At 46.1% G+C, this 27,581-nt stretch overlaps 8 protein-coding genes across 8 annotated transcripts; 5 read left to right on the top strand and 3 right to left on the bottom strand.

Annotated features, from left to right (window-relative positions):
• Positions 1-891: 891 nt before the first annotated feature.
• On the top strand, positions 892-2,483 carry AGABI2DRAFT_212634 (hypothetical protein; the record flags this gene model as incomplete). The annotated part of the gene is made up of 2 exons (XM_006457241.1): positions 892-1,073; positions 1,126-2,483. Exon 2 carries the CDS (start codon positions 1,149-1,151, stop codon positions 2,481-2,483), a length of 1,335 nt encoding a protein of 444 aa, XP_006457304.1. The 5' UTR covers positions 892-1,073; positions 1,126-1,148.
• A 1,338-nt stretch (positions 2,484-3,821) lies between these two features.
• AGABI2DRAFT_229642 (hypothetical protein) lies at positions 3,822-8,023 on the bottom strand. The gene is made up of 11 exons (XM_006457240.1): positions 7,781-8,023; positions 7,331-7,722; positions 6,993-7,280; positions 6,764-6,942; positions 6,352-6,713; positions 5,642-6,296; positions 5,374-5,586; positions 5,150-5,318; positions 4,768-5,094; positions 4,587-4,712; positions 3,822-4,533 (listed from the first exon to the last, which is right to left on the bottom strand). The coding sequence occupies exons 1-11, from the start codon at positions 8,004-8,006 to the stop codon at positions 3,829-3,831; spliced, it is 3,642 nt and encodes a 1,213-aa protein (XP_006457303.1). The 5' UTR covers positions 8,007-8,023; the 3' UTR covers positions 3,822-3,828.
• A 1,395-nt stretch (positions 8,024-9,418) lies between these two features.
• AGABI2DRAFT_196069 (hypothetical protein) lies at positions 9,419-10,732 on the bottom strand. The gene is made up of 3 exons (XM_006457239.1): positions 10,573-10,732; positions 10,021-10,512; positions 9,419-9,966 (listed from the first exon to the last, which is right to left on the bottom strand). The coding sequence occupies exons 1-3, from the start codon at positions 10,616-10,618 to the stop codon at positions 9,758-9,760; spliced, it is 747 nt and encodes a 248-aa protein (XP_006457302.1). The 5' UTR covers positions 10,619-10,732; the 3' UTR covers positions 9,419-9,757.
• A 182-nt stretch (positions 10,733-10,914) lies between these two features.
• AGABI2DRAFT_123174 (hypothetical protein) lies at positions 10,915-13,080 on the top strand (the record flags this gene model as incomplete). The annotated part of the gene is made up of 4 exons (XM_006457238.1): positions 10,915-12,618; positions 12,673-12,868; positions 12,925-12,955; positions 13,011-13,080. The coding sequence occupies 4 exons, from the start codon at positions 10,915-10,917 to the stop codon at positions 13,078-13,080; spliced, it is 2,001 nt and encodes a 666-aa protein (XP_006457301.1).
• An 886-nt stretch (positions 13,081-13,966) lies between these two features.
• AGABI2DRAFT_229641 (hypothetical protein) lies at positions 13,967-15,586 on the top strand (the record flags this gene model as incomplete). Its single annotated transcript, XM_006457237.1, has 4 exons — positions 13,967-14,525; positions 14,579-15,288; positions 15,343-15,423; positions 15,482-15,586. The coding sequence occupies exons 1-4, from the start codon at positions 14,069-14,071 to the stop codon at positions 15,584-15,586; spliced, it is 1,353 nt and encodes a 450-aa protein (XP_006457300.1). The 5' UTR covers positions 13,967-14,068.
• A 1,637-nt stretch (positions 15,587-17,223) lies between these two features.
• AGABI2DRAFT_123172 (hypothetical protein) lies at positions 17,224-18,990 on the top strand (the record flags this gene model as incomplete). The annotated part of the gene is made up of 14 exons (XM_006457236.1): positions 17,224-17,248; positions 17,310-17,436; positions 17,505-17,541; positions 17,595-17,684; positions 17,742-17,843; positions 17,902-17,968; positions 18,021-18,058; positions 18,118-18,193; positions 18,244-18,258; positions 18,312-18,412; positions 18,465-18,616; positions 18,667-18,740; positions 18,791-18,847; positions 18,905-18,990. The coding sequence occupies 14 exons, from the start codon at positions 17,224-17,226 to the stop codon at positions 18,988-18,990; spliced, it is 1,047 nt and encodes a 348-aa protein (XP_006457299.1).
• Positions 18,991-19,084: 94 nt separating this feature from the next.
• Positions 19,085-21,579, bottom strand: AGABI2DRAFT_123171 (hypothetical protein; the record flags this gene model as incomplete). Its single annotated transcript, XM_006457235.1, has 17 exons — positions 19,085-19,242; positions 19,295-19,323; positions 19,375-19,407; positions 19,460-19,693; positions 19,752-19,784; positions 19,848-20,042; positions 20,087-20,103; positions 20,156-20,217; positions 20,266-20,522; positions 20,575-20,750; positions 20,808-20,836; positions 20,892-20,960; positions 21,011-21,054; positions 21,104-21,186; positions 21,239-21,273; positions 21,330-21,392; positions 21,450-21,579. 17 exons carry the CDS (start codon positions 21,577-21,579, stop codon positions 19,085-19,087), a joined length of 1,647 nt encoding a protein of 548 aa, XP_006457298.1.
• Positions 21,580-24,927: 3,348 nt separating this feature from the next.
• Positions 24,928-26,961, top strand: AGABI2DRAFT_196068 (hypothetical protein). The gene is made up of 14 exons (XM_006457234.1): positions 24,928-25,043; positions 25,103-25,229; positions 25,291-25,327; positions 25,381-25,470; positions 25,533-25,634; positions 25,696-25,762; positions 25,815-25,852; positions 25,907-25,982; positions 26,033-26,047; positions 26,101-26,201; positions 26,254-26,405; positions 26,463-26,536; positions 26,589-26,645; positions 26,703-26,961. Exons 1-14 carry the CDS (start codon positions 25,019-25,021, stop codon positions 26,786-26,788), a joined length of 1,047 nt encoding a protein of 348 aa, XP_006457297.1. The 5' UTR covers positions 24,928-25,018; the 3' UTR covers positions 26,789-26,961.
• Positions 26,962-27,581: the final 620 nt, after the last annotated feature.

Below are 27,581 nucleotides of genomic sequence, written 5' to 3'. Positions count from 1 at the left end.
CTCAATTGAAGAAAGACACTGGCTACAGGTCGAGAATAGACTCTTTAAGGTCCATCGGCACTACCTCATTCAGGGGTCTGAAGTCTTTCGAAATATGTTCATTAGTCCGACTGGAAGTGAGAGCCATTCTGTGGAGGGGACATGTGATGAGAAGCCTACTGCATTGCCAGATGTCACGGTGAAAGAATTTCAGGTTTTGTTACGCTTCCTCTACCAATTGTGAGTCAGCCACTCATTGATTTGCAGGTAGGCTTGTTTGCCGTTAGCACTCACTACATATGAGATCCGACAGCTAAATCGAGCGGAGTTGATTTCCGTCACACTACACGTCTGATGAAGCCCATATATCTGGTCCTAGGTCGGACCCGCGGAGTTTATGTAGTGACTTCTGTCTTCCTTTCATCATCCCCACTCCCCGGCCTCTGTGACGACTTATTCACCACAAACGCAAATGAAGCCATGGTTAAAGAGCAAATTCACCAAAGCTCGAATGAAGCGAAAGGCGCCTAACCTTCAGGTTGATACTATCAATGGTAACCTCTCTCTACCCTCGCGTCAGAAGAGTCCTCTCAAGCGAAATCAAGGTCATCGTGGGAGCGAGATAACGGTTACAGGTAGTGCACCACCGAATATCGCCATCGTGAGCGAGCCGTCCGAAGGTCCGCCTCGATATCATTGTTCATACTCATATTTGAATAGCCACAGAAACTCACCGGGGTGCAACAGAAGTGGGAAATACCAGGAATGACGCCTTGAATTACGGTCACAGCCCTCTGAGTTGTGCTTTCTGATCCTTCACTCATGTTGCTTAGGTGCTATAAGCACAACGGCTAGTGTCCTACGCAATGACACTCGCTGTATCGTTATGACCGAGTACGAAAGTTAGCATGACAAAACTATCCTACCACTGGTGCTGATTTGATTAATCAATCCGCCTTGAAGCTCCTGGCGCCTATACGAATGCTACAGGCAGCTTCTTGAGTAACGCCCACCATATGATCCTGAACAATCCTTTGATGGTGGATAATTCCTCAAAGATGGTTATGCAGGGAGGAGACGACAAAGCAGGCAAGGTGAGAAAGTTACTGGCTGTACAAACACATTCGGAACTGAAAAAATCCGTAGCCAAAGAGCTACTCTTGAAGCACATGATTCCTGGTGCAGCCCACGATTCGTCTGCGCGTGATCCTCCTCCGCAATGTCACCCGGACACCCGAATCAAAATCAACGAAAGGATCGTTGCTTGGTTCTATGACGAAACGAAACGAGAATTGATCCTCTGGATCTATGGGCCTGCCGGAGTTGGCAAATCGGCGATTGTTCAGACTTTCGCTGAGAAGCTTGCTTCAGCTGAATGTCTGGGTGCTTCTGTATTCTTTTCACGACCAAATGGCCGCAACAACTCTCATGCCGTCTTTATCACCATTGCTTATCAACTCGCGGTACACATCGAACCTTACTGCACCTTCATCTCCGAGCTGCTTGCTTTCGATCCTGAACTTGTGAACAAAAGTATGGAAGAACAGTTCAAGGCATTCATTGTCAAACCTTTCGTCGAGAAGAAAATCGGAGCAGGTGGAAAAACATGGGGTATCTTACTGGATGGGCTGGACGAACTCGATAAACGTGACCGACAAGGAAAGATAATCCAGCTCATTACAGCCTTTGCGCACGATTATCCCGAGGTTCCTCTTGCTTGGGTTATCTCTAGCCGCCCGGAACCGCATATCACCAACACATTCGAACAAGAACGGCTGATGTACAGTTTCAAAGAGGAATGTGTTCCCATAAACTCACCCGAAGCCTGCCAAGATGTCGAGCGCTATCTAAGGAGCAGCTTCAAAGATATCCAACAAGTCAAATTTCCGCAAATCGTCGCCGAGGGTTGGCCCGAGGAGATAAAGATTGTCAAACTCGCCAATGCTGCATCTGGCCTGTTCGCATTTGCCGACGTGGCAATTCGGTTCATCGGGGACCCCGACTACGCCAATCCAACCTCCCGCCTCGATGAAGTCATCTCTACGGTGGATGGTTGTAGAGCTGGTTCTACTGATGAACAACCCTTTGCTCAACTGGATGCTTTGTACGCCCACATTCTCACTCGTATACCGTTCAAGATGTGGCCAACAACGCAAAGAGTCCTTGGTGCTGTTGCGGCTGCAAAGAAGTTATTCCCCGCCCTCGATTGTGTGATGGGACTTTCTGTGGTTCTCGGTCTTCCGTTGAGCAAGATCTATACCGCAATCAATGATTTGTACTCACTACTCTTCGTCCCTCCCCTCGCCGAGGTCTATTCTAGCCATTTTCGCTTTCACCATGCTTCTTTTGTCGACTTTTTGCGGGACCCTGCTCGATCGAAGAAGTTCCATACCTCTAAGGAGAACGCACTGATCGACTTTAAGGAGTCTTGTGTTATAGTTTGGTTAGACTTCAAGAGGAATTCTGCTCCAGGACCGAGTAAGTCGTTTTGGACTATGACTTAGTCACTGGCGTTAACGGCCCTAGGCTCAGGATACAGGGATCGGTGGTCCGAATATGCTTCACATTTTCATTCCGAAAACGAACAGCCTACGGATGTGCTACTTAGATTCAATCTTAGTCTTTCCGCCCAAATACATCAATGTGTTTTTAAATCACTCCGGGACAGGTGGAGTGCCATACAACGAGAAGGACCGAAGCACCATTGGGATAGATTGCTTGAGTTGTTATGTCAAATCGAGGCCGGAACTGCATATGACGATTTTGATTTGTTCCAGTGGCAGTCGTTTGTTGATCTGTGGTTTGACATTTGGAAGGTGAGTTTGTGATTCTTGATTCCAGCTACTACACTTCTATCATTCATTAATAGCTTGAACTCTAGGCACGTCGGGGAGAACTCACAAGTAGGGGATGTGCTCGGGAAATTCAGCTACAAGATCTACGCTTAGATTCCCTAGTGACCGAGGAAGGCCAAATAGTAGCTTCCATTGTCCTTTTCAAAGCAAGCGGCACTAGTACCCACGTCAGTAATTAAAGCGCTCTGTAGTTTCAGATTTCCTGACTCCTGACTTCCAGTCTATTCCTGAAATATCCGGTAACCCCGCATCATACTTCAGGCATCTTCAAGAATGCTACCCCGAACTTCAAGTGTTAATTTGTGGGCCTCCGGGGAGTCGCTATGGCGTGTTTAAATTCAAAATGACTAAAGGCGATTGCGCAAACATGTCACCCGGTCCTGTTGCTCATCGCATACGCAAGGATAGCATTCAGCCCGATACGGTTACTATGTCTCACATTTTTCCATGTTCGGATGATGTGTAATACAGATCTAAACCTTGCTTTTCATCGTTTCCTTTCGCTTGTCCGTCAGGGAAAAAAAACTCGACTATAAGCACGGAGCTCTGTGAGTATCGCAACCGCATCGTCACTTAGAACTATTTGGCCGCCGAAGGGCCCAGCTCTCCTACCTCGAATATAGAGTTAACGAACTCGAGGCAGAGAACATTCAGCTCCGTGTCTCTGTTGGCCTACCCTCCCCAGGTCATCCCGCTTACGGTCTCCTCTGTTCCTGTTCCATCCTCCAAGTCTGTTGAGGATCTCATGATCGTGAAAACGCCTAGCATAAATTACGGCGGGAGTTGGATGCGACTTACAATTTTTCGTGGTGAGACGCATTCCATCCCCGCCGGAATCATGGGTGAGATTCGATCTCAACCTACTTATAGGCGTATAGATGAATATTTTCCTGAAAGACAGTAGTGTAATCACGAATATACATTACGACTTGCTATAGCAATTACAAACAAAAGATAAAAACAACCAGCAACAAGACATTTTCTCTAAAACAAACTAAAACCCACTTGCCGTAACTCTCAACTGCTCCAACTTTTTCAAGACTTCTCCAATACTTCTATCCAACTCGCCAGCTATCGCGCTTTGTTTCGACCCAGGTAATTTTGCATACATCTCGCACAAATCTCCATCCACGACCGCTTTAACTGGAACATAATACCCTCTCCAGCCTAAATGATCTCTCCCGACCAAACTCACTTGTTCTGTCCGCATGTGTTGTTCCAAAGTCGAAATAAAGTCAACATCCTCCTTGGTGACGAATGGTACCAAGATACCTATCGTCCCGTGTAGGCCCGTGTATAGTAACACTTCACGGCCACCGGCAACGAGAGAAACTTTGTGTATGGATGTGATGAGATCCCCAACATGGAAATGACAGATCATTTTCGTTTTGTGGGGGGCACCCATATAAAGCCCTTTTTCGTGCAAAATCCCGGCTCCTGTCGGGTCTTCATCAACCTGATCGGAGACTCTTGGGTCTAGTCGATTGACAAAGATATTTCCGAACCGGTCAGCAGCAACTACAGTGTTATAATCCACCATAGTAGCAGCGCTTATCCATCGCGGCTGAGAGTCATCGGCAAAAATCAAAAGACGATTTTCGGGGGCCTTGTAGACGGCAAAGAAAATTGATTCTTGCATGTCACCGACGAGGATACGTGAACCTTGCGTTGACAGTGTTACAATTGCAGAGCCAAATTGCTACGTTGTGCACGTCAGAGCAACTCTAAAAATATTTTTGATGCGATACTCACCTTATTTTCGACCTTCCTCAACATCTTTTTCTTTCCAATATCGTAGATCCTCAGCGCCTTCCCAACACCCGCTACTAGTCTTCCTTGGAAAGCCATTAATGCAAGCGGCACATCATCAATCTCCGTCTAAGCCCGTACGGGTCAATGTTATGGTCATAAAGTATCCATGTACTTTGCTCACCTTATGCACCAGCTCCAACTGTCTACCATCCTCAAGGAACTTATACACTCTCAAAAACCCAGTTGAACATGTCCTTGGAGACAACTTCGTATCCGCAGCAGTACCCACAACCAAATGTAATTCATTACCCTTCGCACTGAACGGCACCACAGCGAGAGAGAATGCTGACTCGTTACCGTCCAACGGCACAACAGAGATCGTTTTCCCCTCCACCGGGTCAATAATACGAATATTAGATGCCCAGGTTCCATTGGCTGCTTTTGGTCGACCAAATACCTCTGGCGACAGATTGAGAACTTCCTGGTCGATCGCCTTATTTTGTTGGCGCTATGTAAAGTCAGCGACGCCATAATAGATGAAGAATAGTAACGAGAAAGCTTACCAGTTCGTTCAATTTTTTGTCAACGGCATCTTGACCCATGACGCGATGGTCACCCTCAATCAGATAGAATAAGTTATTCAGGGGATACGTGATAAACTTTCTCGGCGTATATGATAATGGGATCGAATCTTGTTTCAGTTTGATACCAAGTCTAGGGACATGGAAAATTCTGGCAACCGCTTCAGCACGGATCAGCTTGTCAGGCAGCGCCGATGGTTACTCACCTAAGCACGGACCCAGAAATACCAATCAAACCTTCAGGACTCAATTCCGCCGAAAAACTCCATGCGTAATCCAGATTTTCGTAAATTAGCGGTGTGAAGTGCATGAAATTTTGGTAAGTGTAGTTCAGCCATGATCTCGATGACAGTGCTAGAATGGCTGGATGTTTGTGAATCAGTACACGGACAAGCTTGATTGGTCTTGTCCCCAAAAACCTAGAAAAAGTATTAGCTTGACCCACAAAAGGTCATTGTGGCAGCGTAAACACACCTGGTGCGCGTATCCGTCAACTGTCCGTTAATTGGATCCAATACTGTCCTCAGTAACACTCCGTTCTGTAATCCAATGTTCACAAACATCGTCGGTTGGGCCTTGTTGATACTCGCATCCAACATATCCGCAATGCAAATTGCCGACGGAGGCGCCGTCAACGCTTGTAAACTGATTGTCTCGAGCGTACTCTCCGGGTCCAGTGAGATAATCCTGACTGTTTGATCTTCACATCCCACAGCCAGATATGGCGTTCTTTGCCTCCCTTCAGGAACGTCACCAATCGAGAGTGCAAGGACGGTGGAGCCCATAGCCTTTCGGTCTTGGTACTCGTTCAGTTGGCCATCCAAATCCAATTCAAAGTAAACCAGCTCGGCGGAGCTCAAGGCAACGACTACTTGACGTTTGTTTGTCGTGGCAGCGACTATTATTTTATTTGAAGGGACGCGCCATTCGTTAACACGTCGATCAGCAAGTACGTGACGGATACCATGAGGATGAACTTGAAGAAGGGCATCAGAACCAATTTGTTGCACCGCTAACGTGGGTGCGGAGGAAAGGAACCCCGTGTCTTGAACTTCTTCAATGGTTTCGCCGATGGAGAGGACGAGTGTGCCGTTAACAAATGAGAGAATGATGTATGAATCGTATGGATCTTTAAAACGGAGTTTAAGAAAATATTACGAATAACGTAGGCGGAGGTTACTCACCATCTTCGTTACGTTTGGTGGTCCATACCGCATTCGGGATACCAGGCAGATCCGAGCTGACAGATTCTTCGACTTCCAACCCGTGTTGTAGTGTCCTGAGGCTACTTCTCGCACCACGCCCGCATGCAGCAAAAATTTGTGGGGTATCGGAGTTGGGGAGTAGGTTAAGCACTTTGGAGTCGATGATGGGATCAAGGGATTCGAGTTCGTCAGCAAGAGCCAAGTTGTCTAGTGGGCGTGGCTTGAAGTAGACGCGGGGGAGAGCAGCTTGTGGTTCGGCCATTCCGGATGAAGGGAAAGACGTTGAACTGAACTCTGGTTCTTCATCGTCGTCTCCAAGCTTCTGGAACTGATACAGGTAGCTGGCAACCTTGTAAAGCACTGGAGTCAGGGGTAGAGTTTGAACACTTACTGATTACCGAATTCTGACGCGACAAACAAAAATCCTGATTTCAAGATACAGAGGCTTGAGGCGACTGGGACGGTGTCAAAGTACTTGATCTTCAGTGCCTTGACTTCTTCGTCTTCGTGTTCAATGGTCACCTTAAACAGATCACCGTCTTCGCTTTGAAGGAGGAAAAAGAATGCACCCTACAGTAGCCCAAATCAACGAAAATCCTAGACGACACGCTAGCTCTTACCTTCATTTTGTGCATGACAGCGGAAGTGATTATCACCCCCCTCTCTTTGTCTTCAAGGGGATGCTGCCTCCGGGGAATAGGAACACGGTGTTGAGGGCTGTCCATGTGTCGGTAAATAATATGGTCTTCACAACAAACAAGTACTCCGGAAGGTCCGTCAAATCGGTCTGACGATGCAAGCTGTCCACCAGGAACTTGTACAAGGAGATTTGCGCGTGGATCCGTGGGCTCGCTCCATTTTCGAACGACATGGTTCAATCCGAGGTCAAGTTCGTAATATGTAAGCATCTAACACAAGGTCAACTCATGAATCGCGTATACGAGTCAACATAACGCACCTTTTCTGCCCTCTTAAAAGCCTCTCCTGTAGGGTCTTGATCTGACTCTGAATAATCCACTTCGAGCGCTGCATATACAGGATTTTCAAAGCCAACGTCCAGTCCAACAATGTGATGGATAATAGAAGAATTTTTGTGTGCCTCGAGTGGGGACGAGATGGTTAGGTTTGCGGCCGCGTCACGATTTAGAATATAGACGAGTTTTGCTTTTTCCATGGCAGCGATCATAACGCTACGTCCCTTTGGGTCCGTAGCGAGATATTGACCAGGTACAATTCGACGAGCACCAGACTTTCCGAACGTTTCCTGGTGCAACTTTGCGAAGCTACTTGTCTTGGCGTCATATTCCAGGATGATTATACGACCCGAGTCCGATCCTAGGATGGCGTAGTCTGAGGAACACAAAGGTCAAACGCATGGCGAAGGAAAAGATACGTACAGGGTGCTCACCCTTGGTTGCGCCTGTCAGTCTGAAGGAGGCGAGTGACCGAATAGAACCAAAGACGTCTGTAGCAATCACGGTCACGACCTTGCCCGTCTGAGGATCTGGCCGCAGGAGTTCGAGGCGCGTGCCATGAGAAACAATGATTTCTTGTTGCCTGGCGCCAGAAAAATTGCCCACAACGGCCTGAAGCGCAGCAGTGGGCGGCTGCAGAGTAAGATTGTAGAGGTGCATGGAGGACTGGGCGTAAGTGTACCACACAGTTTCCGTTCAGTAAACAGCAAATGACCGCCCTGTTGACATCTGTTTGCCAACACCCTCCGAAATCCTGCATCAACACTTGCAATTGACCTTGAATTCTGCAATTTAGTCATTCACAATAAAGCTTCCTTCGTTTCCTCTGTTTCCTAGCAAAAACTCGAAATCACAGTATTCAGCTCTTGTTATTCTTCGCGGAAATAACGTGATACTAAATTTGGAAAGATGATCGTCAACGCAGAGTCTCGCCACTTATCTGCCCAAAAACCGATGCACCAGACTTTAAGTGACTCCGTATTTCCAAAGAAATTCACAGCTCTCCGAGACTTCTGTCCTTGTAAGGCTTTATAGGAATAAATTATTTTTTTTCGCTCGAAATTGTGACGGTCGAATGAGCTAAATGCAAAGACGGATTTCGATGTGCAGTAGATCGAGCGCTCTATACTACCGGGAATTAGAAAACTTGAAGGACAAGTGTCCCATCGCTGTAGATATTCGATGTGAACGGTTCGTATCTCAATTCGCACAATCTGTGCCCGGGAAAGATTATACTAATATCCAGCCTGGACAACATCATCATTGGAGAGCTTGCATCTTAAAGATGAAATAAGATCGCGCGCGATTATAATCATGGATTGTCCTTACAGTCTCTTCAATAGACGTTTCGTATTCAAAGCGATGGCCTACAAAAAGGTGTTCATGCATTTAAAACAAATACCGACGGCCACAGCATACATTGCGACAAGTCGAGAATCGAGTTGGAGCTTCTCAAGACGAGAAAATATGCTAATATGCTAACAGCTGAGGGAAAGCAGGTTAAACTTGCATTTTTGGGGGTTTTTTTTTATTGTTCTCTTTTACCTTCCTGCTCAGATCATTTAGGTTAACGTAGCCTTCGTCGTCTGGGTCGAGGCTATTTGCGTAGGAGTTGGCACCAGACTCTCGTTCCACATCGTCGTAAACCTGCAAAAGTGCCCGTCATAAACTTAATAATAGACATGAAACGTGTTAACTGCATGGGAGTGGATCACTCACCTTCGTCATACTAACCACGATCTCATCTCGTGGAAGGTTAAGCTTCTTGACAGCTTTTCCAAGAAGAACTCAGAGCCACAATCTGAGTAAGCCTAACCACGATCCTAAATGACATATCAATCATATACACGAGCCCGGGAAGACACACGTTTGCGCAGCATCATATCTGATTAGATGATAAGCTTCCTGAACATTCTACATGCAACCAGGAAAAGCACGAACACGAATTTGAAATGACGGGTGATTTCTTCCTCGTCTGAGACAGTCCATTCGTTCCAGCCAGCGTTTCCATATGACATACAGCCCAATATGATCTTCGAGGCCTTCAATTCCCGATTTGCCGAGTCGACTGATAGGCATTAAAAGTGAAGCCATTCCATCCCATTGGTACTCGCGATACAAGATTGGTTATTGGGCATTGGAAGAGAGCGAATACAAAATCAACGCAGTCATTAGAATGGAAGGAGCGTTCCAGACGACTCTTTCAAATTCAAGAATGGTGCTAATAAAAATCCGCCCGACCGCTTGCCGCAGTAACGAGAAGTTGTCGGGAGTTTTACTTCGCACGTCGTTATTACAATTACATTTGAAAGGATGTAACGTCGAACTGTAAGCAGAAGAAGCGCACAATGGTCATATTGGTAAAGAGACGGGATAATGTCCTTAAGGAAGGTCATATCGAGAAGTAGCCGCTAGTTCCCATCAGCATTCTGGGCGTCCTTGATCTTGATCTGATCCTTCTCGTCGATGATGGTATAGGTAGGGGGAGGAACGACAACGTCTTCAGCGGAGTTGTACTCCTCAATAACGGTGTATTCATCATCACGTTCTCCACGGATCGTACGGTAGGTAACAATGGTCAGGACCCAAAACATCCTGAGGAGTACACCAATACCGCATCCTAAACAAGATTGATGAAATCAGGCAGATGTGATAGAGAACCACAACCACTCACCAAGGACAAATGCGACAGCTCGTCCCTCCCAGGGACCGAGAGCCATGAGCGCATTGTGAATACGCATACAGAACGTCTTCCCCCACTTGTGGACCTTGTGGATACGGACATGCTCATGAGGGAGCATCTCTGCACCAGACATGGAGTGATAGTTGTCCTCAGCCGGCTTCATATCCATGGATGGCGTGCCCACGAAAGGCATGATGTGGATCATTCCACCATGGATATGTTGACCTGCCTTGGATTGAGCGGTTTCAATAAGGGGCAAACCAAGGGCAGCTCGGAAGGCGTTGGACATTCCAATGAACTTTTCCTTGATATGCTTGCCACAGGGACGGCGAGTAACCGGTTTAATGTAGCTTTGAGTGGGCAAGGCCAACTTGGCTACGGGGCTGTCTGCGATGGCGTGGCCAAAACGCAAGTTCGGTGCGGCGGGTGCATCGTTGGAGCTAGTTACGACAACCACGCGCAGAGGACTGGCGGCAACCTGGCCTATAGAAACACACAAAACATGAGCGACAAGGGTTAGGAGTAATTAAGATTACAACGGACCGAGCGTGGCGCCAGCGAAGACAGCCACGAACAAGTTGAGTTTCATAGAAGAGAGTAGCTGTGATCTAGTGAAAGTTGTTTGGATGGATTGAGAGAGTGTGAGCGATGTTTTATATCAGCGGTGGTGCAGCGGTAGACGAGGAGCAAGCAGCTGCACCGTGCCCGCCGCAGTTTCAAACTCCGCAATGTTGACTCGGTCAACACAGCAAAAGCGTAATTCATCGTTATTTTTACTTGAGCAACTGTAAGCCCCGTCATGCCCCACAATGGACTACACGGTCAGAATACCCCCACTTGGAAGGCCGAACTTTAAAGGGTTTCCAGCCTTATCTCAGGCTCTTCATGCCTTCTCAAAAGGTTCTTGACTTGAGCTCGGACAAACCGTTTGGAATTCTCCGCACACCAGTTCCCAATCTCTTCGGACACAACACTCCCATCGGCCGAGATGACATGATTAGTATCCGGACAGCCTTCTCTGCTGTCGAAATGCGTCTTTCTGGCCTCACAGATTCGAGTCATATCTCTGATTCAAAGAGATTCGTTCGGGAACATCGCAAGCTTCTGTCATCTTGGACTTGCCGTGTCCCTCCAGAAATTCTCATCCTCATCTTCCTTCACTGCTTAGATCCCGTCCACCTATCTCCTCCTTGGTATCTATCACACATTTGCCGTTATTGGAGGGAACTCGCTCTCCACACACCACAGCTGTGGACCAGAATACCGTTGCCCACTTTACTGAACCGATCTCGGGTGGCGGAGGCACTAGTCGCGTTTATGCCCGAATATATTGGTCGCTCGAAGGACCAGGCCATTACGTTCAGATGGGAAGGCAATTGGGATCCACGCATGCTCGACGAAGACGACGAATTTGAAGACCCTCTTTGTGGCCATGCGGATGCTATTCTTGATTTGTTGATACAGCATGCTGAACGTTGGGGAAGCGTGTCCATCGTCTCAGGCAGGTGGACACAGAAACTTGCCCATCAGCTTGCCCAACTTTACTACCGACTCACTCGACTGTATCACCTTGGCCTCGATATAGAAGGTTTTCAGGTAACATCCACGGAAGTTTTTCGCGCCGCGCCGCGGCTCAAAGACATAGACCTGTACACCACCGTCGACCAAGGAACCCTACAGTCTTTTCCGAACTTTATTCAATGGGACGAGCTCCAACGCCTGAAATTCGAGCTTCCAACTTCAGCTCCTTTATCGTTCCTCTCTCTGTGCAACAAGCTGGTAGTCCTTGACCTAGAATTTTTTGGTTGGGAAGCTCCGACTTCGGGACCAGATAAGATCGTTTTACCAAACCTCCGGCATCTACGCTTCAATTCATCCCTGGATAGTTCTGTGGAACACTTCGAATTCATCATTTCACCTGTTCTAGAAGATTTTAGAACTTGCAGGATACCAGAGGCGGAGCCGCTGAATACCTTTGTCCGATTTTTGCAACGCAACGCCAAAACTCTAAAATGCCTGACATTTGGATCATCCCAGCATATACCACCATCAAATGCGTTGCGCTCAGGCCTTACACTTCTCCCATTCCCCAAGCTGGTCCATCTGGAATACCTACAATTATATTACCCTTACTTCGATACAGATCCCAGCTTTATCGCATCGATTAGCCAGGGGACGAAATTTTCACGACTGCATACACTCCGCTTACTCCTAAATAACGATTACCATCTTGACTACTCACGATCTAAGGTGTTATCCAACGACCTTAATGCTCTAGTTCGTTGGGCTGAAACACCTGATTCTGGATCGTGTCTGCGTCACGTCGAAATTATATCCGGTCGAGGAAGCGATGTTATGGACTTGTTTTATCTTTTAGAGGGATGGTATATCGAGGATCAAGATCATGAAATCATACGTTTTGTCAAAGAAGAACTGTGTGAACTCAGATTACGACATATCTACTCCTTCCCGTTCGTCAATACGGATTCTATCATCGTGGATGTATTTAACGAATCACAAACGCAAGGCGTTTCGGATTGTTTGGATACCATGGAACTCGAAATCGTCAATGACGTGAAACTCCTCTATGTAAGTGTGTTGGTCTTTATTTAAGTCAATCATTGATTGATTGTTGTATGATAGCGCACGCAAGTGCATTTTATACTTCATGCACTTGGTAAGATGTCTCCTGACCAATTCACGCCTGAGAGCGATCAAATATCCGAGCGAGCGCTGGCTTTGATCAAGAAATGGAGATATCTGTTTGAAGATGATATTCCTCGGCGGCGCTGGATGCACAAAGGACTGGAGAAAATTGTTTATATACCCATTGATGATGGTGAGCAATCTACTTCTAACGTTCTACGCGGGTACAGTAATTTTTATACTGTATAGAGTTCTATCGTCCAAATGTTGAGTATTGGATGTATGGATTAAAGCCGTACTTTGGAAATGGATGTATGGAAGATGTCTTTTTTTAGTTGGGGAGGGGTGGTTGTTCTGCGGGTGAGGTCTTTGGATGGCTTACTGCGGTGCAGTATCATCATTTAGATCTGTTCGCGGACCTTTTGCCGAGCGCACCCAGGATTCTCCCGACGACCTCCACCGAGCCCCCTGCGGTAACCAAGGCTTTAATCGAGGTTACAACTTTTAGTGCGCTTGGAAACCTCCAGAGTTTTCTTAAACATTTTCGAACCCTTTTCCTTTGGGGTAGGATTAATTTTCGGGACCTTCGTTTACCGATGGTGTTGTAATAGTGCGGTGGCTCAAACATCTTGCATTTTTCTGCTCTAAGGACCCTTGGAGACTTGTGTAAGTGTGGAGCTCTTAGCGCACGAATAGCCGGACAGGTGTGGTGTAACAGTAACTAGGCTGATAATTGGGGTAGCTTTTGATTCATTCCAAACAAGTTCAGCGTGCATTGTCTTGCATTGTGCAATCCATCAGAGATCAATCAGACAAAAAAATGCGCAGTTGATTGCTTTTACGTACAAGCCTTGGCAGGGATTATCAAGAATGCCGTAGAAGGCTCCAGGTTCGCTTGGGCAGGTTCGTTTTAGTCAGCATTAGTGAACCATTCATGAACCCGTTCATATGAACGTGAACATGGACTCACATTTGATGGTAAGAGTATGCATAGTCCAAATGGATCAGATGAATTTCAAAAACACAATTTCATATCTTCGCAAGAGAATTCGCCTCGTCAAATGATGGAATCTCACCTCTCAACACCGTCAGCCTCTTCATAGTCAACATTTTCAGTATCCAAGTAGAAGGCATGTCCCACGGTAAGTTCACCGGTCATCGGGTACGTCCGGTTCATGAACCGTTCATGAACGACACATCATTGGTTTTAGTCCGGTGTTTATTTTTAGTACCTTAACAGGTGCTAAACGAGCTGACGCAGTGGTCCACTCCGTCAGCTCGTTTTCCACGTAAAATTTCGCCAACGTCTCTTCCTCTTTTCACCTTCAACTATATTCTCGCTCGAACTGGAGTACTGGGCGGAAGACTTGGTTGAGAAGGTCTTTTGTTCAGCATGGCGATCTTCAACGTTGTGGGCCTGAGGAGTCCCCGTACTTTCACCGGAAGGCTCGTAGCTCTCGGCGCCGCAGTAACGACCTTAATTCTCGTCTACACTTATGCCTCACCCTTATCTTCATTTCCGAACATAATACCCAACATCACATACCCCAAACCTACTTGTTCGCCGGAATCGTATTCAAATGGAACTTGGTCATTTCGCCCACGGACTAATCAAACGTCTTTGACTTCTAAAGAGGATGCTTTGATGTTTGCTGGATTTGATGGATGCGCAAGCTCGAGAGAGGTTGATTGGCATTTGGCTATTGATGTGGGGGAGAAGTGGGATAGATTCCCGGATGTGAGTTCTTGGGAATGGGTTCCTGGGGAAACTTGTCAAGGTCTTCGGCAATTCGATTCTGCTGCGCTCGTGAAAGAATTGGTGGAAGATGGTGGATGGTTATTAATCGGTGGTGTGTATTCAAACTACTTGGGAAAGTGTATGCGGGAATTTAAATACTTTTAGATTCGGTTACGGAAAACCACTTCTTTTCGATCTCATGTTCCCTCTATCCCCATGTCATTGCAACCCCTTATTACGCCCCCGGGTCAAGTTGGGATCGTGGCTGGCCACAGAACCTTTACCTTAACCCTAATTCTCCCATCATCTCCAGCATCGCCTTCCCTCCTGGATTCAACATCACGGGAACTCCACTCGTCACTTTCCGCAGAATCGATATTCTTTTTTCAAAAGCGGAGCTTAACGCGCTATACCACACTAACCATCCATACTTCTCGCCTAATGATACCCTTTTTGGAGATGAAGGAGTTTGGACATCACCCATCCGCGAGTACCTTGATCTTTTCTTCTCACCAATTCCGAAAGGAAATTACGGAACTATGATTGTTAGTACTGGTGGTCATTGGACTACGAGGGTGTTCGAATATTTCCTTGACAAAGATAAAGAGGATTCGGGATACGGCATTGACAATGTGTTGGAGTTTTTTGAATTTGCGATGCTGCAGTGGACTGCGGAGGTACAGACGGAAATATGGAAGGAGCAAAAGAGGTTAGGTGTGAAATCGAGAACGAAAGCGAAGAAAGTGGTTGTAAGGGCTTATTTGCCTGGTCATGAGGACTGCCATTCGTTCAGGAAAGCGTGGACGGAGATAGAGCCGTTCAAGTGGAATTGGTTCAATTGGGGAAGTATTTGGGATTTTAATGCCCGATTTGAGGTATGTTTTGAGCATTGGATTGCAAGTTCGAGATATTGATGGAGCGTTGTGCAGAATATTCTTTCTCTACGAAAGAAATACCCTGATATCTATTTCTTGCCGATCGATCGACCGGCGCGACTACGTCCTGATGCGGTATGGCGTTTGCTTATTTCAGCTACCCATTTAAATTTAACTGATGGCTATAAACTAGCATGCTGCGGGTGATTGCTTGCATTACATGACAGGTGCCGGTGTTCTTGAAGGTTGGACGCACTACCTTTGGCACTTCATCAGCCGTGAAGTTCCCAAAAATTAGAACCACACAGACACTCTTTAATTTGGGTTTTTGGCTTGGACTTTATTTTCGTTTCGTTATAGGTAAAGACGGCGTAGTACGCGGACAATTTTGGACTTTGCACTCAACCATATTCAATATCGGCATTATCTAGACACTTTCCTTTCAGTCTTACATATCCACATATAATTCTACATTCTGGACTTTTTGGCTGGTATTGATCTGATGGCCCAGCTTTAGTTGACCCACACCGTAACTGTTGGGCAGTATTTCGATATCGAGGTTCCGGAATCTTTGCGAGTATTTCACTAGGTCGTTAATGAGATTCGAGTCAAAAATGGTTGCTTGCATGCTCGACGTAAATTCGTTAGGCCCTGTACGCAAAGTCATCGCAAACCGGATGATCGCTGGCCAACCAACATTAAGGTTGGGGATTGAGGATCTATGGCTGTAGTGCCCGAGATCCCCAGGTGGTGAGATCGAAGCTGGAACACAGTCGGGTCACCCCAAAAGCGTCAACTTTGACTCCGGTGTTGGCTAAACTTCCAGCAGTGTTCGGGTGGGTGAACGAATAAAAAATATGATGTGGTGGTGCGGAACCGCGTAGGACCGCACCGGTAGAGATAGTAGAGGGTAGTAGTAGAAAAATGAATTATAATTGCGTGACGTGACAATCAAATTGATGTCGCTCGGACACACGGACATCCAGCGGACATCACTCCGAAAGATTTGATCCGCGCTCATTCCTTACGCGGTCTTCCACCTTCTTCCACCTCCGAGTTCAAAGTTGTTCAAAGTCGGCCGGTTTTGAAACCGACGGTTTCCATCTGAGACTCAACAACCGTTTGTCCTACGTTTACTCAGTACCCAGCCTTGGTCACACATGGCACACAAACCCTGCTGACTACTACAGTCTACTAGCTACTACTATTGCTGATCAATGGTTAATAACTTGAATGATCGGTGGCATAAGCTGTAGCATAGAGGAGGGAAATTGCTGTGATAGTAGGATTCCCAGGAGAATTAGGCAGATGCAAGTCAATTTATAGTGCAAAGGGAGGTATGTATTCAACCAAAGGTAACAGCATATGAAGGCACCGCCACGCGTCTCTCAAGGGCTGCAAATATCGGTGTGACAGACCGGTTTTGAAACCATAGAGAGCGAACGCGGTTTGAAGTCGATCGATCCAAAACCGTAGAAACGAATATTGGCGGGCAACGAGCTGCAGCTCGGGATTGCCGTACAGGCCCTAATCCAATGAACGTTGATCTTGGTAAATGAGTTGATTCCAAACAGTATTTCTACAAGGTCTTCATCCTGAATCTCATTTTGTTACAGGTTGAGTTATAATACTCGTACCTCGTACGAACCGAGTCAAAGAATCTTCATTGTACATAATAGAATCCGAGGAGATACTGGAGACACGTGCATGAAGTAAAAATAATCCAGCCGCAACAGTATGTACCACGGGCCGGCCTTGAATCCAACCTGAGACCAGCTGAGACCTCGTCAAAAGGATTTACCATACACTCCAGGAATTAATTACCAATATTTGAATGCATCGATAACCCACAGATAACCATGAAACATCGTCCGGCACAGTTGTCTTTTCTCCTCCATCCTAGCTGCGTTGATATCATAAATTTCCTCTCTCCCAATGCCCAAGAAACCGATTTCATATGGTGAGTGTAGATGAGGTGGAAGTAAGTAACTGCTTGCTCAGCTAACAATATGGCGGCCTAGTCCGACTCGGCAAATCGGGATTGAAAATCTCGAAGATTATCTTGGGCTGTATGTCATATGGAGACACTCGCTGGAACAAGTGGGTTATCGAAGATGAGGAAGAGGTCATCCGCCATATCAAGGTCGCGTTCGTGCTATTCCTCGTTGCACGTAGATTGCGTAGATTGTTCAAAAATGCTTATCATTTACCATCAGATATGACGCTGGGATTCAGACATTCGATACCGCAAACGTACGTCTTCCGCTTGCGTATATTATTGATATGCTACAAGTCAGGATGATTAGTACTACTCCAACGGTGCCTCTGAGGTTCTTCTCGGCAAAGCTATCAAGAAGCTTAATCTTCCCCACGATGAGATTGTGGTTATGACCAAGGTATCTACCTGTGAACACATGCACATTTCGTTTATCATTTGACTGGCATATTTATAGCTTTATTTCGTTGCTGGGCGAGAGCCTGGCGTTAATGTCTCCGCAAGTGGCCTCAACCCGGACGACGAAGGCTATGTTAATCAGCACGGATTGAGCAGGAAGGTAAGCATGATTAATTGAATAACCGGGAGGTACACGCTTATCCGACTCATGCTGCCAGCACATCTTCGAGTCTGTTAAACGCAGTCTTGAGAGGCTCCAACTTGATTATATCGACTTATTGCAATGTACGCCGTGACACTTGGCACTCGGTTTCATTGCGTTAACGCCTATGGCTAGGCCACCGATTTGATAGTGAAACACCGATTGAGGAGACAGTAAGCACAGTCCATGCATGCTAAGTTATTTATATGCGCAGTTCTAAATTAGGGTTCAGATGCAAGCTCTCCATGATGTCGTCCAGGCTGGATATGTTCGTTACATCGGCATGAGTTCTTGTTATGCTTGGCAATGTGAGTTCCATCATTTTGTTAGCACGTTCTGCTCATATCCCACATTCTAGTCCACGCTATGCAGAGTATGCCTCGTCAAATCGGCTCTTCGGATAAATACCTAATGTTTTCATCACAGATTATGCCATCGCGAACAAGCTCACTCCGTTCATTTCCATGCAAAACCATTACAGCCTCATTTACCGCGAAGAGGAGCGCGAAATGATGCCTACTCTCAAGGTGCGTGCGTTCGACTATCCTGACCTACGTATGCGAAAACTGAAAATGATAGTATTTCGGAGTGGGCTCTATCCCGTGGTCCCCCTTAGGCCGTGGTCTTCTGACCCGTCCATTGGCACAGAGCAAAGAGACTACCCGAAGTCAATCAGATAATATACTACCTAGCTACGGTGGAGGCGAAGGAACGAATGAGATCGTAAACAGGTAGGTTATTGGGGGTGTATATCGAGTCTAGAGGCTAAAACCGGGATTAGAGTCGAGGAAGTTGCAAAGAAGCGCGGTATTTCAATGGCTCAGGTTGCCGTTGCCTGGACTCTCTCCAAAGAGGGTGGGTTCATTTGCACGATACTTAAAATGATTGGCTTAAATGACTCGCAGTGGTTTCTGCGCCTATTGTTGGAACGACTTCTGTAAAGAATCTTGAAGATATCATTGGTATTTGTCCATTGATTATGTATGAGTACGTTCGGGCATTGACGACCATTTTCACAGCGGGTGCGAGTGTTGTCCTCACTCCTGAGGAGATTACGTATCTTGAGGAACCTTACAAGCCGCAATCTATCATTGGTAATGCGTAGGACAGCCTGGTAATAAGGTATAGTTACGGAAAATAAAGCTCGAGCCAATTATCATAAAGCATGATCTTCCCGTCCTGGTACCGTCTAAGGCATATCAATCTGACACCAAACTCATAAGTACGGGTAACGCTTGGTGTGTCCCTTCAACCTGTTCAACGTAGGGCGCCGAAATACCAGTCATTTTCCAAGTTATTTTGTGCTTCGGGGCGACTTCGAATTTGAATGAACTGAGAAGTGCAGCCATGATTACCTCTGACGAACATACGGTCAAAAGCTGCAACAACAAGTATCAAGAAAGACGTACTCATTTCCAACTGAGAGAAATTGAGGCCACTAGAGAAGCTAGAGTTAGTTACAGTCAGAGTACCAAAACGATAGGCCTACATGCAGCCGCGTGAGCCCCCCAAAAACGTCATCCTTATTGGCAAGAGATTAGTTGGCGTAAATGTGTCAAAATATCAGGGCATACATGTGAGAAAAGACTCCAGGTAAACGCGCTTCTTCCAATGATTTTGGAAGAGCGGATAACCACCGTTTAGGCTTCCACTCAAGTGCATCCACTCCCCATATATCCGGATCGGTGTTTGATCCAGTGACGGATACCATTATATTAGTTCCTTTTGGAATCATGACTTCCCTGATTTCCTTCCCGTTTTTTCCAATTATTGGCTTGGATAGCGGAACCATTGAGTCTCTACCTGCGCTAAAAAAGGAGCCAATTTAAGTATGCGGAGAAATTTTGCGCACAGACGACGACATACATGCGCACACTGGGGAGGTTGACGGGTGGGAATCTAGATCGTTACCGTGTACCGTAAATAAATTTGGCATAAAGATATCAATGGTGCAATACTCACAATCGTAGCGTTTCTCGACAAACAGCATCAAGGTACGGTAAAGAAACAAGTTGGTCATACGTCAACTGGCCGTTCCTCTGAGCTTCACGAATTTCCTTGCGTAATTTGTCTTGAGCATCCGTATCCATCGATAAGATGTGGAAAACACGGGCTAGAGCCGACGACGTCGTGTCCGTCGCAGCAAAGATGAAAGTCCTAAATTGAAGATTTGAGCAACACTTGAACCTTCCTAACATAACTGAATGACATACGAGACCTAACTCGGAGTATCAATGTCAAAAGCTCTGCCAGTGGATAGATGCACATACCTGCCCACAGACTTCCTCATCCGTCAACCGACTGTCTTCGTCCGCTTCAAGGTTTGCTCTCACTGATAAAGCTTCAACACAAGATCAGAAGGTCAGGATGAAAAACTTACTAAGAGTAGTGATGATGTCTTTTTTTTCCATCATTTCCGCAGCCACGGCTTCATCGTTACTGGCCAACGCACTCTTCTTCTTTTCTATGATTTCTCGGGAGTTATTGTAAATGACATCAACCACATGTTTGAGTTTCTGCACTCGGTCTAGAGGGATGTGCTCGACAATAAATCTTTTCAGACGTGGAAAGTTCCAATTATTGATATATGGGAAAAGGGGGTTGAGAACGAAACCGAATGAACCACTCGCAAGAGGGCTGAGAGTATAATAAGAATCAGTGCTGACGATATGCAAAACCCATTACTCACAGGAATTGTTTGATAGCTTTGGCGCAGGGATGGTGGGTCCCCTCACCTGACAAACTGTCAAAAGAACAATCCATTCCACATTGGCCAATCAACTCCAATGCTGTTCTGGTTAGCCAGTTATGAATATCAACTTCTTGAGGTCCGTCGTGCAATTTAGATTTTAGAGTTGAACATAGCTTGACGTTAAAAGAGAATTAAGCATCGACTCTGCAAGCGAAACCATCATCACATACTCGATCAGTCACTTCGTAGAACAATGGAACTTGACAATTTTCGTAATAAATGAGTCAGTCCGGGCGACGAAAGAAGTGACGCACTCATTTCGCGCACGTGTTTGGTAGAAAACACGGCAGTCATCAACTTCCTTTGTTTCCTGTGTTGTTCACCTATCCAGTGATCAGAAGTTGAAGTCTTCCAAGAGAAGGGATTAGATTACCGGAAACTCCCACTAGACCTTCCCCCATGTACGCCTTATTACGACTGTCGCTTTCATGAGATAAGTTAAAATATTGATCTGAAGGTGATATACCCGGTAGACATTTCGTAGAATTGAGAATCCTTGACCAAAATATGGTGAAGAGCCTTTGGATCGCACGTTAAGAATACTCGAGACTTTGGTCGTGTTTCAGTAAATTTATAAAATAAGGAGAATTGAATTGCTCACTCCAAGCGTTCCTGAGATTTTCTGGGCCCGTCCATCTGTATACGATGTTTAACACAGAATGAAAATCAAACCAGGAGGATACAAAACATACAAGTAGCTAGGATATGGCGGTGATAGTTCCACCCGTCATAGCTTAATAAATCACCTATATTTCCTGGAACGTAGTGTCAGGCTTTGCCTCTTGAATGAATGAATTTGTCTGGGGACTAACCATGAAAAATGGAAGTAGAGGGGGGTCCAGGTAGGTTATCAAGGGAAGATGTGAGGACAAAGCCCTTCAACGCTTTCCAGCCTATCCAAGAAATGGCAGACGCGAGGATAACTTCCGGGAGGGATATCATAGTGTGATTCGAGAACGACAGACGCGTACTCGACTTTTGAAAAGTATTAACGGAGCGTGCCGATTTTGGACTATTCACTCCGCTGGAATAGTTTCACTGAACATCATCCGGAGGTAGATATGTTGCAGCGGGTTGATTCCACGGCTCGCTCGGATGTTAACTCCCGGCGGCCAGTCTTTCTATTGAGTTCAACTCAAGTTGATGGTTGGACTTGAGTTTAACTTGGCACCGAAATGGATTTAGGCATTTGATCGCGACGCGCTGAACCCCTGTGAGGTATGTTGTAGTCATTGTAGTGACAGCTTTTCGGAATCGCTGGAACGTTACCGAACGCTCGACCCCTGTCGGTTAGTACAAGCTAGTTGCAAGTCCGCACGCTTTGAAATCGTGGGAACAAAGTTTGGCGGTTGCGGATCGAACAAGGTTCGAAACCGTGACGTCCGAACAGGTCCGAATAGCACTCGTCGTCTGCATATCTTCTCCATGAATCAAGTCTTTGACATTGATGAGAAGAACGGTATTGAAGCTGCACTCGACGCATGTGTATAATATGCACGGCTGTTCTTCAGGCTTGAACAGCGCAGAGATTGAATAGAAACCTCGAAACGGGGGCGGGAAAGCAGAGCAAGAAGCTGACAAGGTATGTGCGAAAATTCTGTCCGAATAACTCAAAAGGAGAAATCTTATTGAAACGTCGTCGTCTTAATTACAAAGGAGAGGAGGCATCTGTGAAGGTGTCCGAGGCCTTCCCTGGCCTTTCTTTTAGACGGAGGAAGTATGACCCTCCCCCACCCTCATTTGAAATTCTTGCGGCATCTTGGCAATATCCTTTTGGAGATGATTCAGGATCCACAAACGCTACAACGCTCCTGGAAGTCTTCCATTTCCACTGTTCCCCAACTGTTCCCTATCATTGTTGGCCACAGGATTCCAGACACTCTAGTTCATCGCTAGGGGGACAAGTATATCATGGAATGAAGGCGTTCTGGACAATCCGAGGATGATCATGCAAGAGAACGATTTCATACACGACGTGTCACCGTGATATTAGCCAAGACTCGCACCGGCTGCCCAAGCCTAGATCAGCCAATGATTACAGTTTCAGTCAGATCTCGCTCGAACTGGAGTCTTCTCAAGTTTTTCCATGGCAGAAGGCTTGGGAGTGGCTTGGGTGAGAAGGTCTTTTGTTCCGCGTGGCGATCTTCAACGTTGTGGGCCTGAGGACACCCCGTACATTCATGGGACTCTTGGCGCCGCAGTAACGACCTTAGTTCTCGTCTACTCCTATACTTCACCCTTATCTTCATTCCCGATCATAATACCCAACGCCACATATACCCCAAACCTACTTGTTCACCGGAATCATATACAAATGGAACTTGGTCGTTTCGTCCACGGTCTAATCGAACGTCTTTGAGTTCTAAGGAGGATGCGCAAGCTCGAGAGAGGTTGATTGGCATTTGGCTATTGATGTGGAGGAGAAGTGGGATAGATTCCCGGATGTGAGTTCTTGGGAATGGGTTCCTGGGGCAAGGTCTTCGGCTATTTGATCCTGCTGCGCTTGTGAAAGAGTTGGTGTAATCATGTCATTGCAACCCCTGACTATGCCCCCGGGTCAAGTTGGGACCGTGGCTGGCCACAGAATCTTTACCTGAGCCCTGATACTCCCATCGTCTCTGGCATCGCCTTCTCTCCTGGATTCAATATCACGGGAACCCCACTCGTCACTTTCCGCAGAATCGATATTCTATTTTCAAACGCGAAGCTAAACGCGTTAGACCACATCAACCATCCATACTTCTCACCGAATGATATCCTCTTTGGAGATGAAGTAGTGTGAACGTCCACCGATCCGCGAGTATCTCGATCTTTTCTTCCCACCGACTCCGAAAGGGAATTACGGAACTATGATTTTTAGTACTGGTGGTCATTGGACTACGAGGGTGTTCAAATAATTTCTTGACAAAGAAGAGGAACCGGGATACGGCATTGACAATGTGCGGAGTTTTTTTTTGGTGGAATGCGGAGGTATAGACGGAAATATGGATAGAGCAAAAGAGGTTAGGTGTGGAATCGAGGGCGAAAGCGAAGAAAGTGGTTGTAAGGGCTTATTTGCCTGACCATGAGGACTGCCATTTGTTCAGGAAAGTGTGGACGGAGATAGAGCCGTTCAAGTGGAATTGGTTCAATTGGGGAAGTATTTGGGATTTTAATGCCCGATTTGAGGTATGTTTTGAGCACTGGATTGCAAGTTCGAGATGTTGATGCAGCGTTGTGCAGAATATCTATTCCCTGCCCACCGATCGACCGGCACGACTACGTCCTGATACAGTACAGTGTTTTATCTATTTCAGCTACCCATTTAATGGCTATATACTAGCATACTGCGGGTGATTGCTTGCATTACATGACAGGTGCCGTGTTGTTGAAGGCCGGATTCACTAAAGACGGCGGAGTGCGCGGACAATTTTGGGTTTTGCACCCAACCATATTCATTATTAGCGTTATCTATCCTTTCTATTTTACATATTCAGACGTAACTCTACACTCCTGGCTTTTTGGCTGGTATTGATATGATGGCTTCCTTTGGATGGACGGGCACCCTAGCTGACCCACACCGTAACGCTTGAGCGGTATTTCGATATCAAAATTCCGGAATCTTTGGGAGTTCTAGAGCATCGGCGCGTTTTCCCGGGTCATGAATGAGATTCGAGTCAGAAATGGCTGGTCGCATGCTCGAGAATGTCGTAAATTCGAAACCAATGGACGTTGATCTTGGTAATGAGTGTTGATGCCAAGCTGTATTTCTACGAGGTTTGACTCGATTTTTATACTGTCTCTTATCTTTCTACGGTTGAGTCATATTATTCATATGTAAGCCCGCTATTTACAACACCAACGGTGCCCAACACTTACACTAAAAATAGATACATGAGAAAGCTGTCTGTCAATAACGTAAGATAGAGACCCTTCCTTTCTCACTCTCGTCGATATTTCACTTTGATCAATGCGTGTATTTTTTTTACTCTCCCATACGCTGTTGAAAGCATTGATGTTGTAAGGCTTAGATTTAGTGAACCTACCTACAGGCTTCAAGTTTCATCATATGAATCGAGTTAAAAAAACTCGACTGTACATGGGAGAATTCGGAGGAATTTCGAATACATGTGTGAAGTAAAGACAATCGAGCTACAACAGCCGCAACACCACCACGGGCCGGCCTTGATTCCAACCTCGTCATTGAAGTTTGTCAAACCGTTTCCCATACACTCCCAAGGATTAGTACGCATAAAACTATTCTTAACCAATCCTTGAACGCATCGATAACCCACGGACAACCATGAGAATATAACGCAGTTAAAATGGAGGCACATTGTCCGGCACATTTGTCTCTTCTCCTCCATCCTAGCTGCGTTGATATCATATTCCCTCTCTCCCAATGCCTAAGAAACCAATTTCATATGGTGAGTGCAGATGGGATGGAAGTAATTAATCGCGTAAATTCAGCTCATAATATACCTAGTTCGACTGGGAAAGTCGGGATTGAAGATCTCGAAGATTATCCTGGGCTGTATGTCGTATGGAGACACTGAATGGAACAAGTGGGTTATCGAGGATGAGGAAGAGGTCATTCGCCATATCAAGATCGCGTTCGTGCTATTCCTCGTTGCAGGGGTAGAGTGTTGCAAAATGCTTATTATCTACCGTCAGATATGACGCTGGGATCCAGACATTTGATACCGCAAACGTGCGTCTTCCGCTTGCGTATATAATTGATATGTTACAAATTAGAACGGTTAGGTCTACTCAAATGGTGTCTCTGAGGTTCTTCTCGGAAAAGCTATCAAGAAGCTTGATCTTCCCCGCGATGAAATTGTGGTCATGACCAAGGTATCTTTATACCTGCAAACACTTGCACCTTTCGCTTATCATTATATGCTTGGCATTTATAGCTTTATTTCGTTGCCGGGCGAGGACCTAGCGTTAATTTCTTCGCAAATGGCCTCAACCCGGACGACGAAGGGTACGTTAACCAGCACGGATTGAGCAGGAAGGTAAGCATGATTAATTGAATAACCCCCGGGAGGTACATACTTATCTGACTCCTGCTACCAGCACATTTTCGAGTCTGTCAAACACAGTCTTGAGAGGCTCCAACTTGATTATATCGACTTATTGCAATGTACGCCGCGGCACTTGGCACTTGGTTTCATTGCGTTAACACCTTTTGCTAGGCCACCGGTTTGATAGTGAAACACCTATTGAGGAGACAGTAAGCATAGTCCATACATGCTGTTTATATGCGCAGTTCTAAATTAGGGTTTAGATGCAAGCTCTCCACGATGTCGTCCAGGCTGGATACGTTCGTTACATCGGCATGAGTTCTTGTTATGCTTGGCAATGTGAGTTCCATCATCTGGTTCGCATGATTTGCTCATATCCCGCATTCTAGTCCACGCTATGCAGAGTATGCCTCGTCAAATCGGCTCTTCGGATAAATACCTAATGTTTTCATAACAGACTATGCCATCGCGAACAAGCTCACTCCGTTCATTTCCATGCAAAACCATTACAGCCTCATTTACCGCGAAGAGGAGCGGGAAATGATGCCTACTCTCAAGGTGCGTGCGTTCGACTATTCTGACCTACGTATTCGAAAACTGAATATGATAGTATTTCGGAGTGGGTTCTATCCCGTGGTCCCCCTTGGGCCGTGGTCTTCTGACCCGTCCATTGGCACAGACCAAAGAGACTACCCGAGGTCAAACCGATGGTATGCTACCTGGCTACACTGGACGCGAAGGAACAAATGAGATCGTAAATCGGTAGGTTTTTGGAAGTGAGTGTATACTTTTAAGTCTAGAGACTAAAACCGTGATTAGAGTCGAGGAAGTTGCAAAGAAGCGCGGCATTTCAATGGCTCAAATTGCCGTTGCTTGGACTCTCTCCAAAGAGGGTGAGTCCTTCTGCGCGATACTTTAATTTTGTTTGGCTTAAACGACTCACAGTGGTTTCTGCGCCTATTGTTGGAACGACTTCTGTCAAGAACCTTGAAGATATCATTGGTATTTGTCTACCGGTTGCGTGTGAGCGTGTATGGTCATTGATAATCGTTTTAACAGCGGGTGCGAATGTCGTTCTCACTCCTGATGAGATCAAGTACCTTGAAGAACCCTATAAACCGCAATCTATCATTGGTCATGCTTAGGATCACATTGCGATAAGTAGTCAGCACATCCCCAGTCATTTTGAATAGTACGGCTCCGTATAGAATTGCAAAAGTGGAATAACTATCTCACAAAGTTGAGCTGTTGCCGAGTTGAACTATGAAAATAAAACCCCGGCCGATTATCATTTGAAATCGCATCTTTCTCTCACTTCGATCCCACAATCTTCCTGTCCAGGCACGGGGTCCTTTGGAAAGATAGACAATAGAGTCTAGATGTCGAGCTACCCCAGTACTTTGACATCAAGAATCCGAAAATCACTTGGGCTAGTCTTTACAAATTCTTGGTGCATTGAGACTCAGTAGAAATATTGGCGATTTTATCATCAAAATATTCGCAACTTCATAACCCAAAGGATCATTGAACAGATTTTGGGAAGAACGCGATCGCCTTGTTTTCCTGAAGCTTGCAGGCGGATACTTGTGAATGGAGACGAAATAGGCCGATCCTCCCGTTTCAACCCTCGAAGGAGCCGGATATCAATGCAGAGATAGAGATGATTGGATTGCCAACGAAAAAGACGTCATACTGAAAGCAGGAGCCCGAGAGATGGAGTCTGTGAGCCTCTAAACAGATCGGGGTGGGAACAATTGAACGGGTGTGTTGTTCGCATCTTGTCCATGCCCACAGTGTTGGGGTGTATAAATGATTGGCAAGGTGGAGTTAGAAGGAGGACAATCATTACAATCACCCATCGGCGCTATGGTAGAAGAACTCTGGAGATGTATCAGTATTGGTTTATGGGGAGTTGTGATCACGTTTCATCATTTTTAC

This window comes from Agaricus bisporus (genome assembly GCF_000300575.1).
Source record: "Agaricus bisporus var. bisporus H97 unplaced genomic scaffold AGABI2scaffold_16, whole genome shotgun sequence".
Classification (NCBI taxonomy): Eukaryota; Fungi; Basidiomycota; class Agaricomycetes; order Agaricales; family Agaricaceae; genus Agaricus; species Agaricus bisporus.
This window is presented reverse-complemented; position numbering and strand designations above follow the sequence as displayed.

Coding starts and splice junctions, on each gene's coding strand:
- AGABI2DRAFT_229642 (XM_006457240.1), bottom strand. CDS start 8,006: ATGCACCTCTACAATCTTACTCTGCAGCCGCCCACTGCTGCGCTTCAG. Junction 7,281..7,330: donor CTTTTAAGAGGGCAGAAAAG/GTGCGTTATGTT, acceptor ACCTTGTGTTAG/ATGCTTACATATTACGAACT. Junction 4,713..4,767: donor AGTTGGAGCTGGTGCATAAG/GTGAGCAAAGTA, acceptor GTACGGGCTTAG/ACGGAGATTGATGATGTGCC.
- AGABI2DRAFT_196069 (XM_006457239.1), bottom strand. CDS start 10,618: ATGAAACTCAACTTGTTCGTGGCTGTCTTCGCTGGCGCCACGCTCG. Junction 10,513..10,572: donor CTTCGCTGGCGCCACGCTCG/GTCCGTTGTAAT, acceptor GTGTTTCTATAG/GCCAGGTTGCCGCCAGTCCT. Junction 9,967..10,020: donor AGCTGTCGCATTTGTCCTTG/GTGAGTGGTTGT, acceptor AATCTTGTTTAG/GATGCGGTATTGGTGTACTC.
- AGABI2DRAFT_196068 (XM_006457234.1), top strand. CDS start 25,019: ATGCCTAAGAAACCAATTTCATATG. Junction 25,328..25,380: donor AGACATTTGATACCGCAAAC/GTGCGTCTTCCG, acceptor TAGAACGGTTAG/GTCTACTCAAATGGTGTCTC. Junction 26,202..26,253: donor AAATGATGCCTACTCTCAAG/GTGCGTGCGTTC, acceptor TGAATATGATAG/TATTTCGGAGTGGGTTCTAT.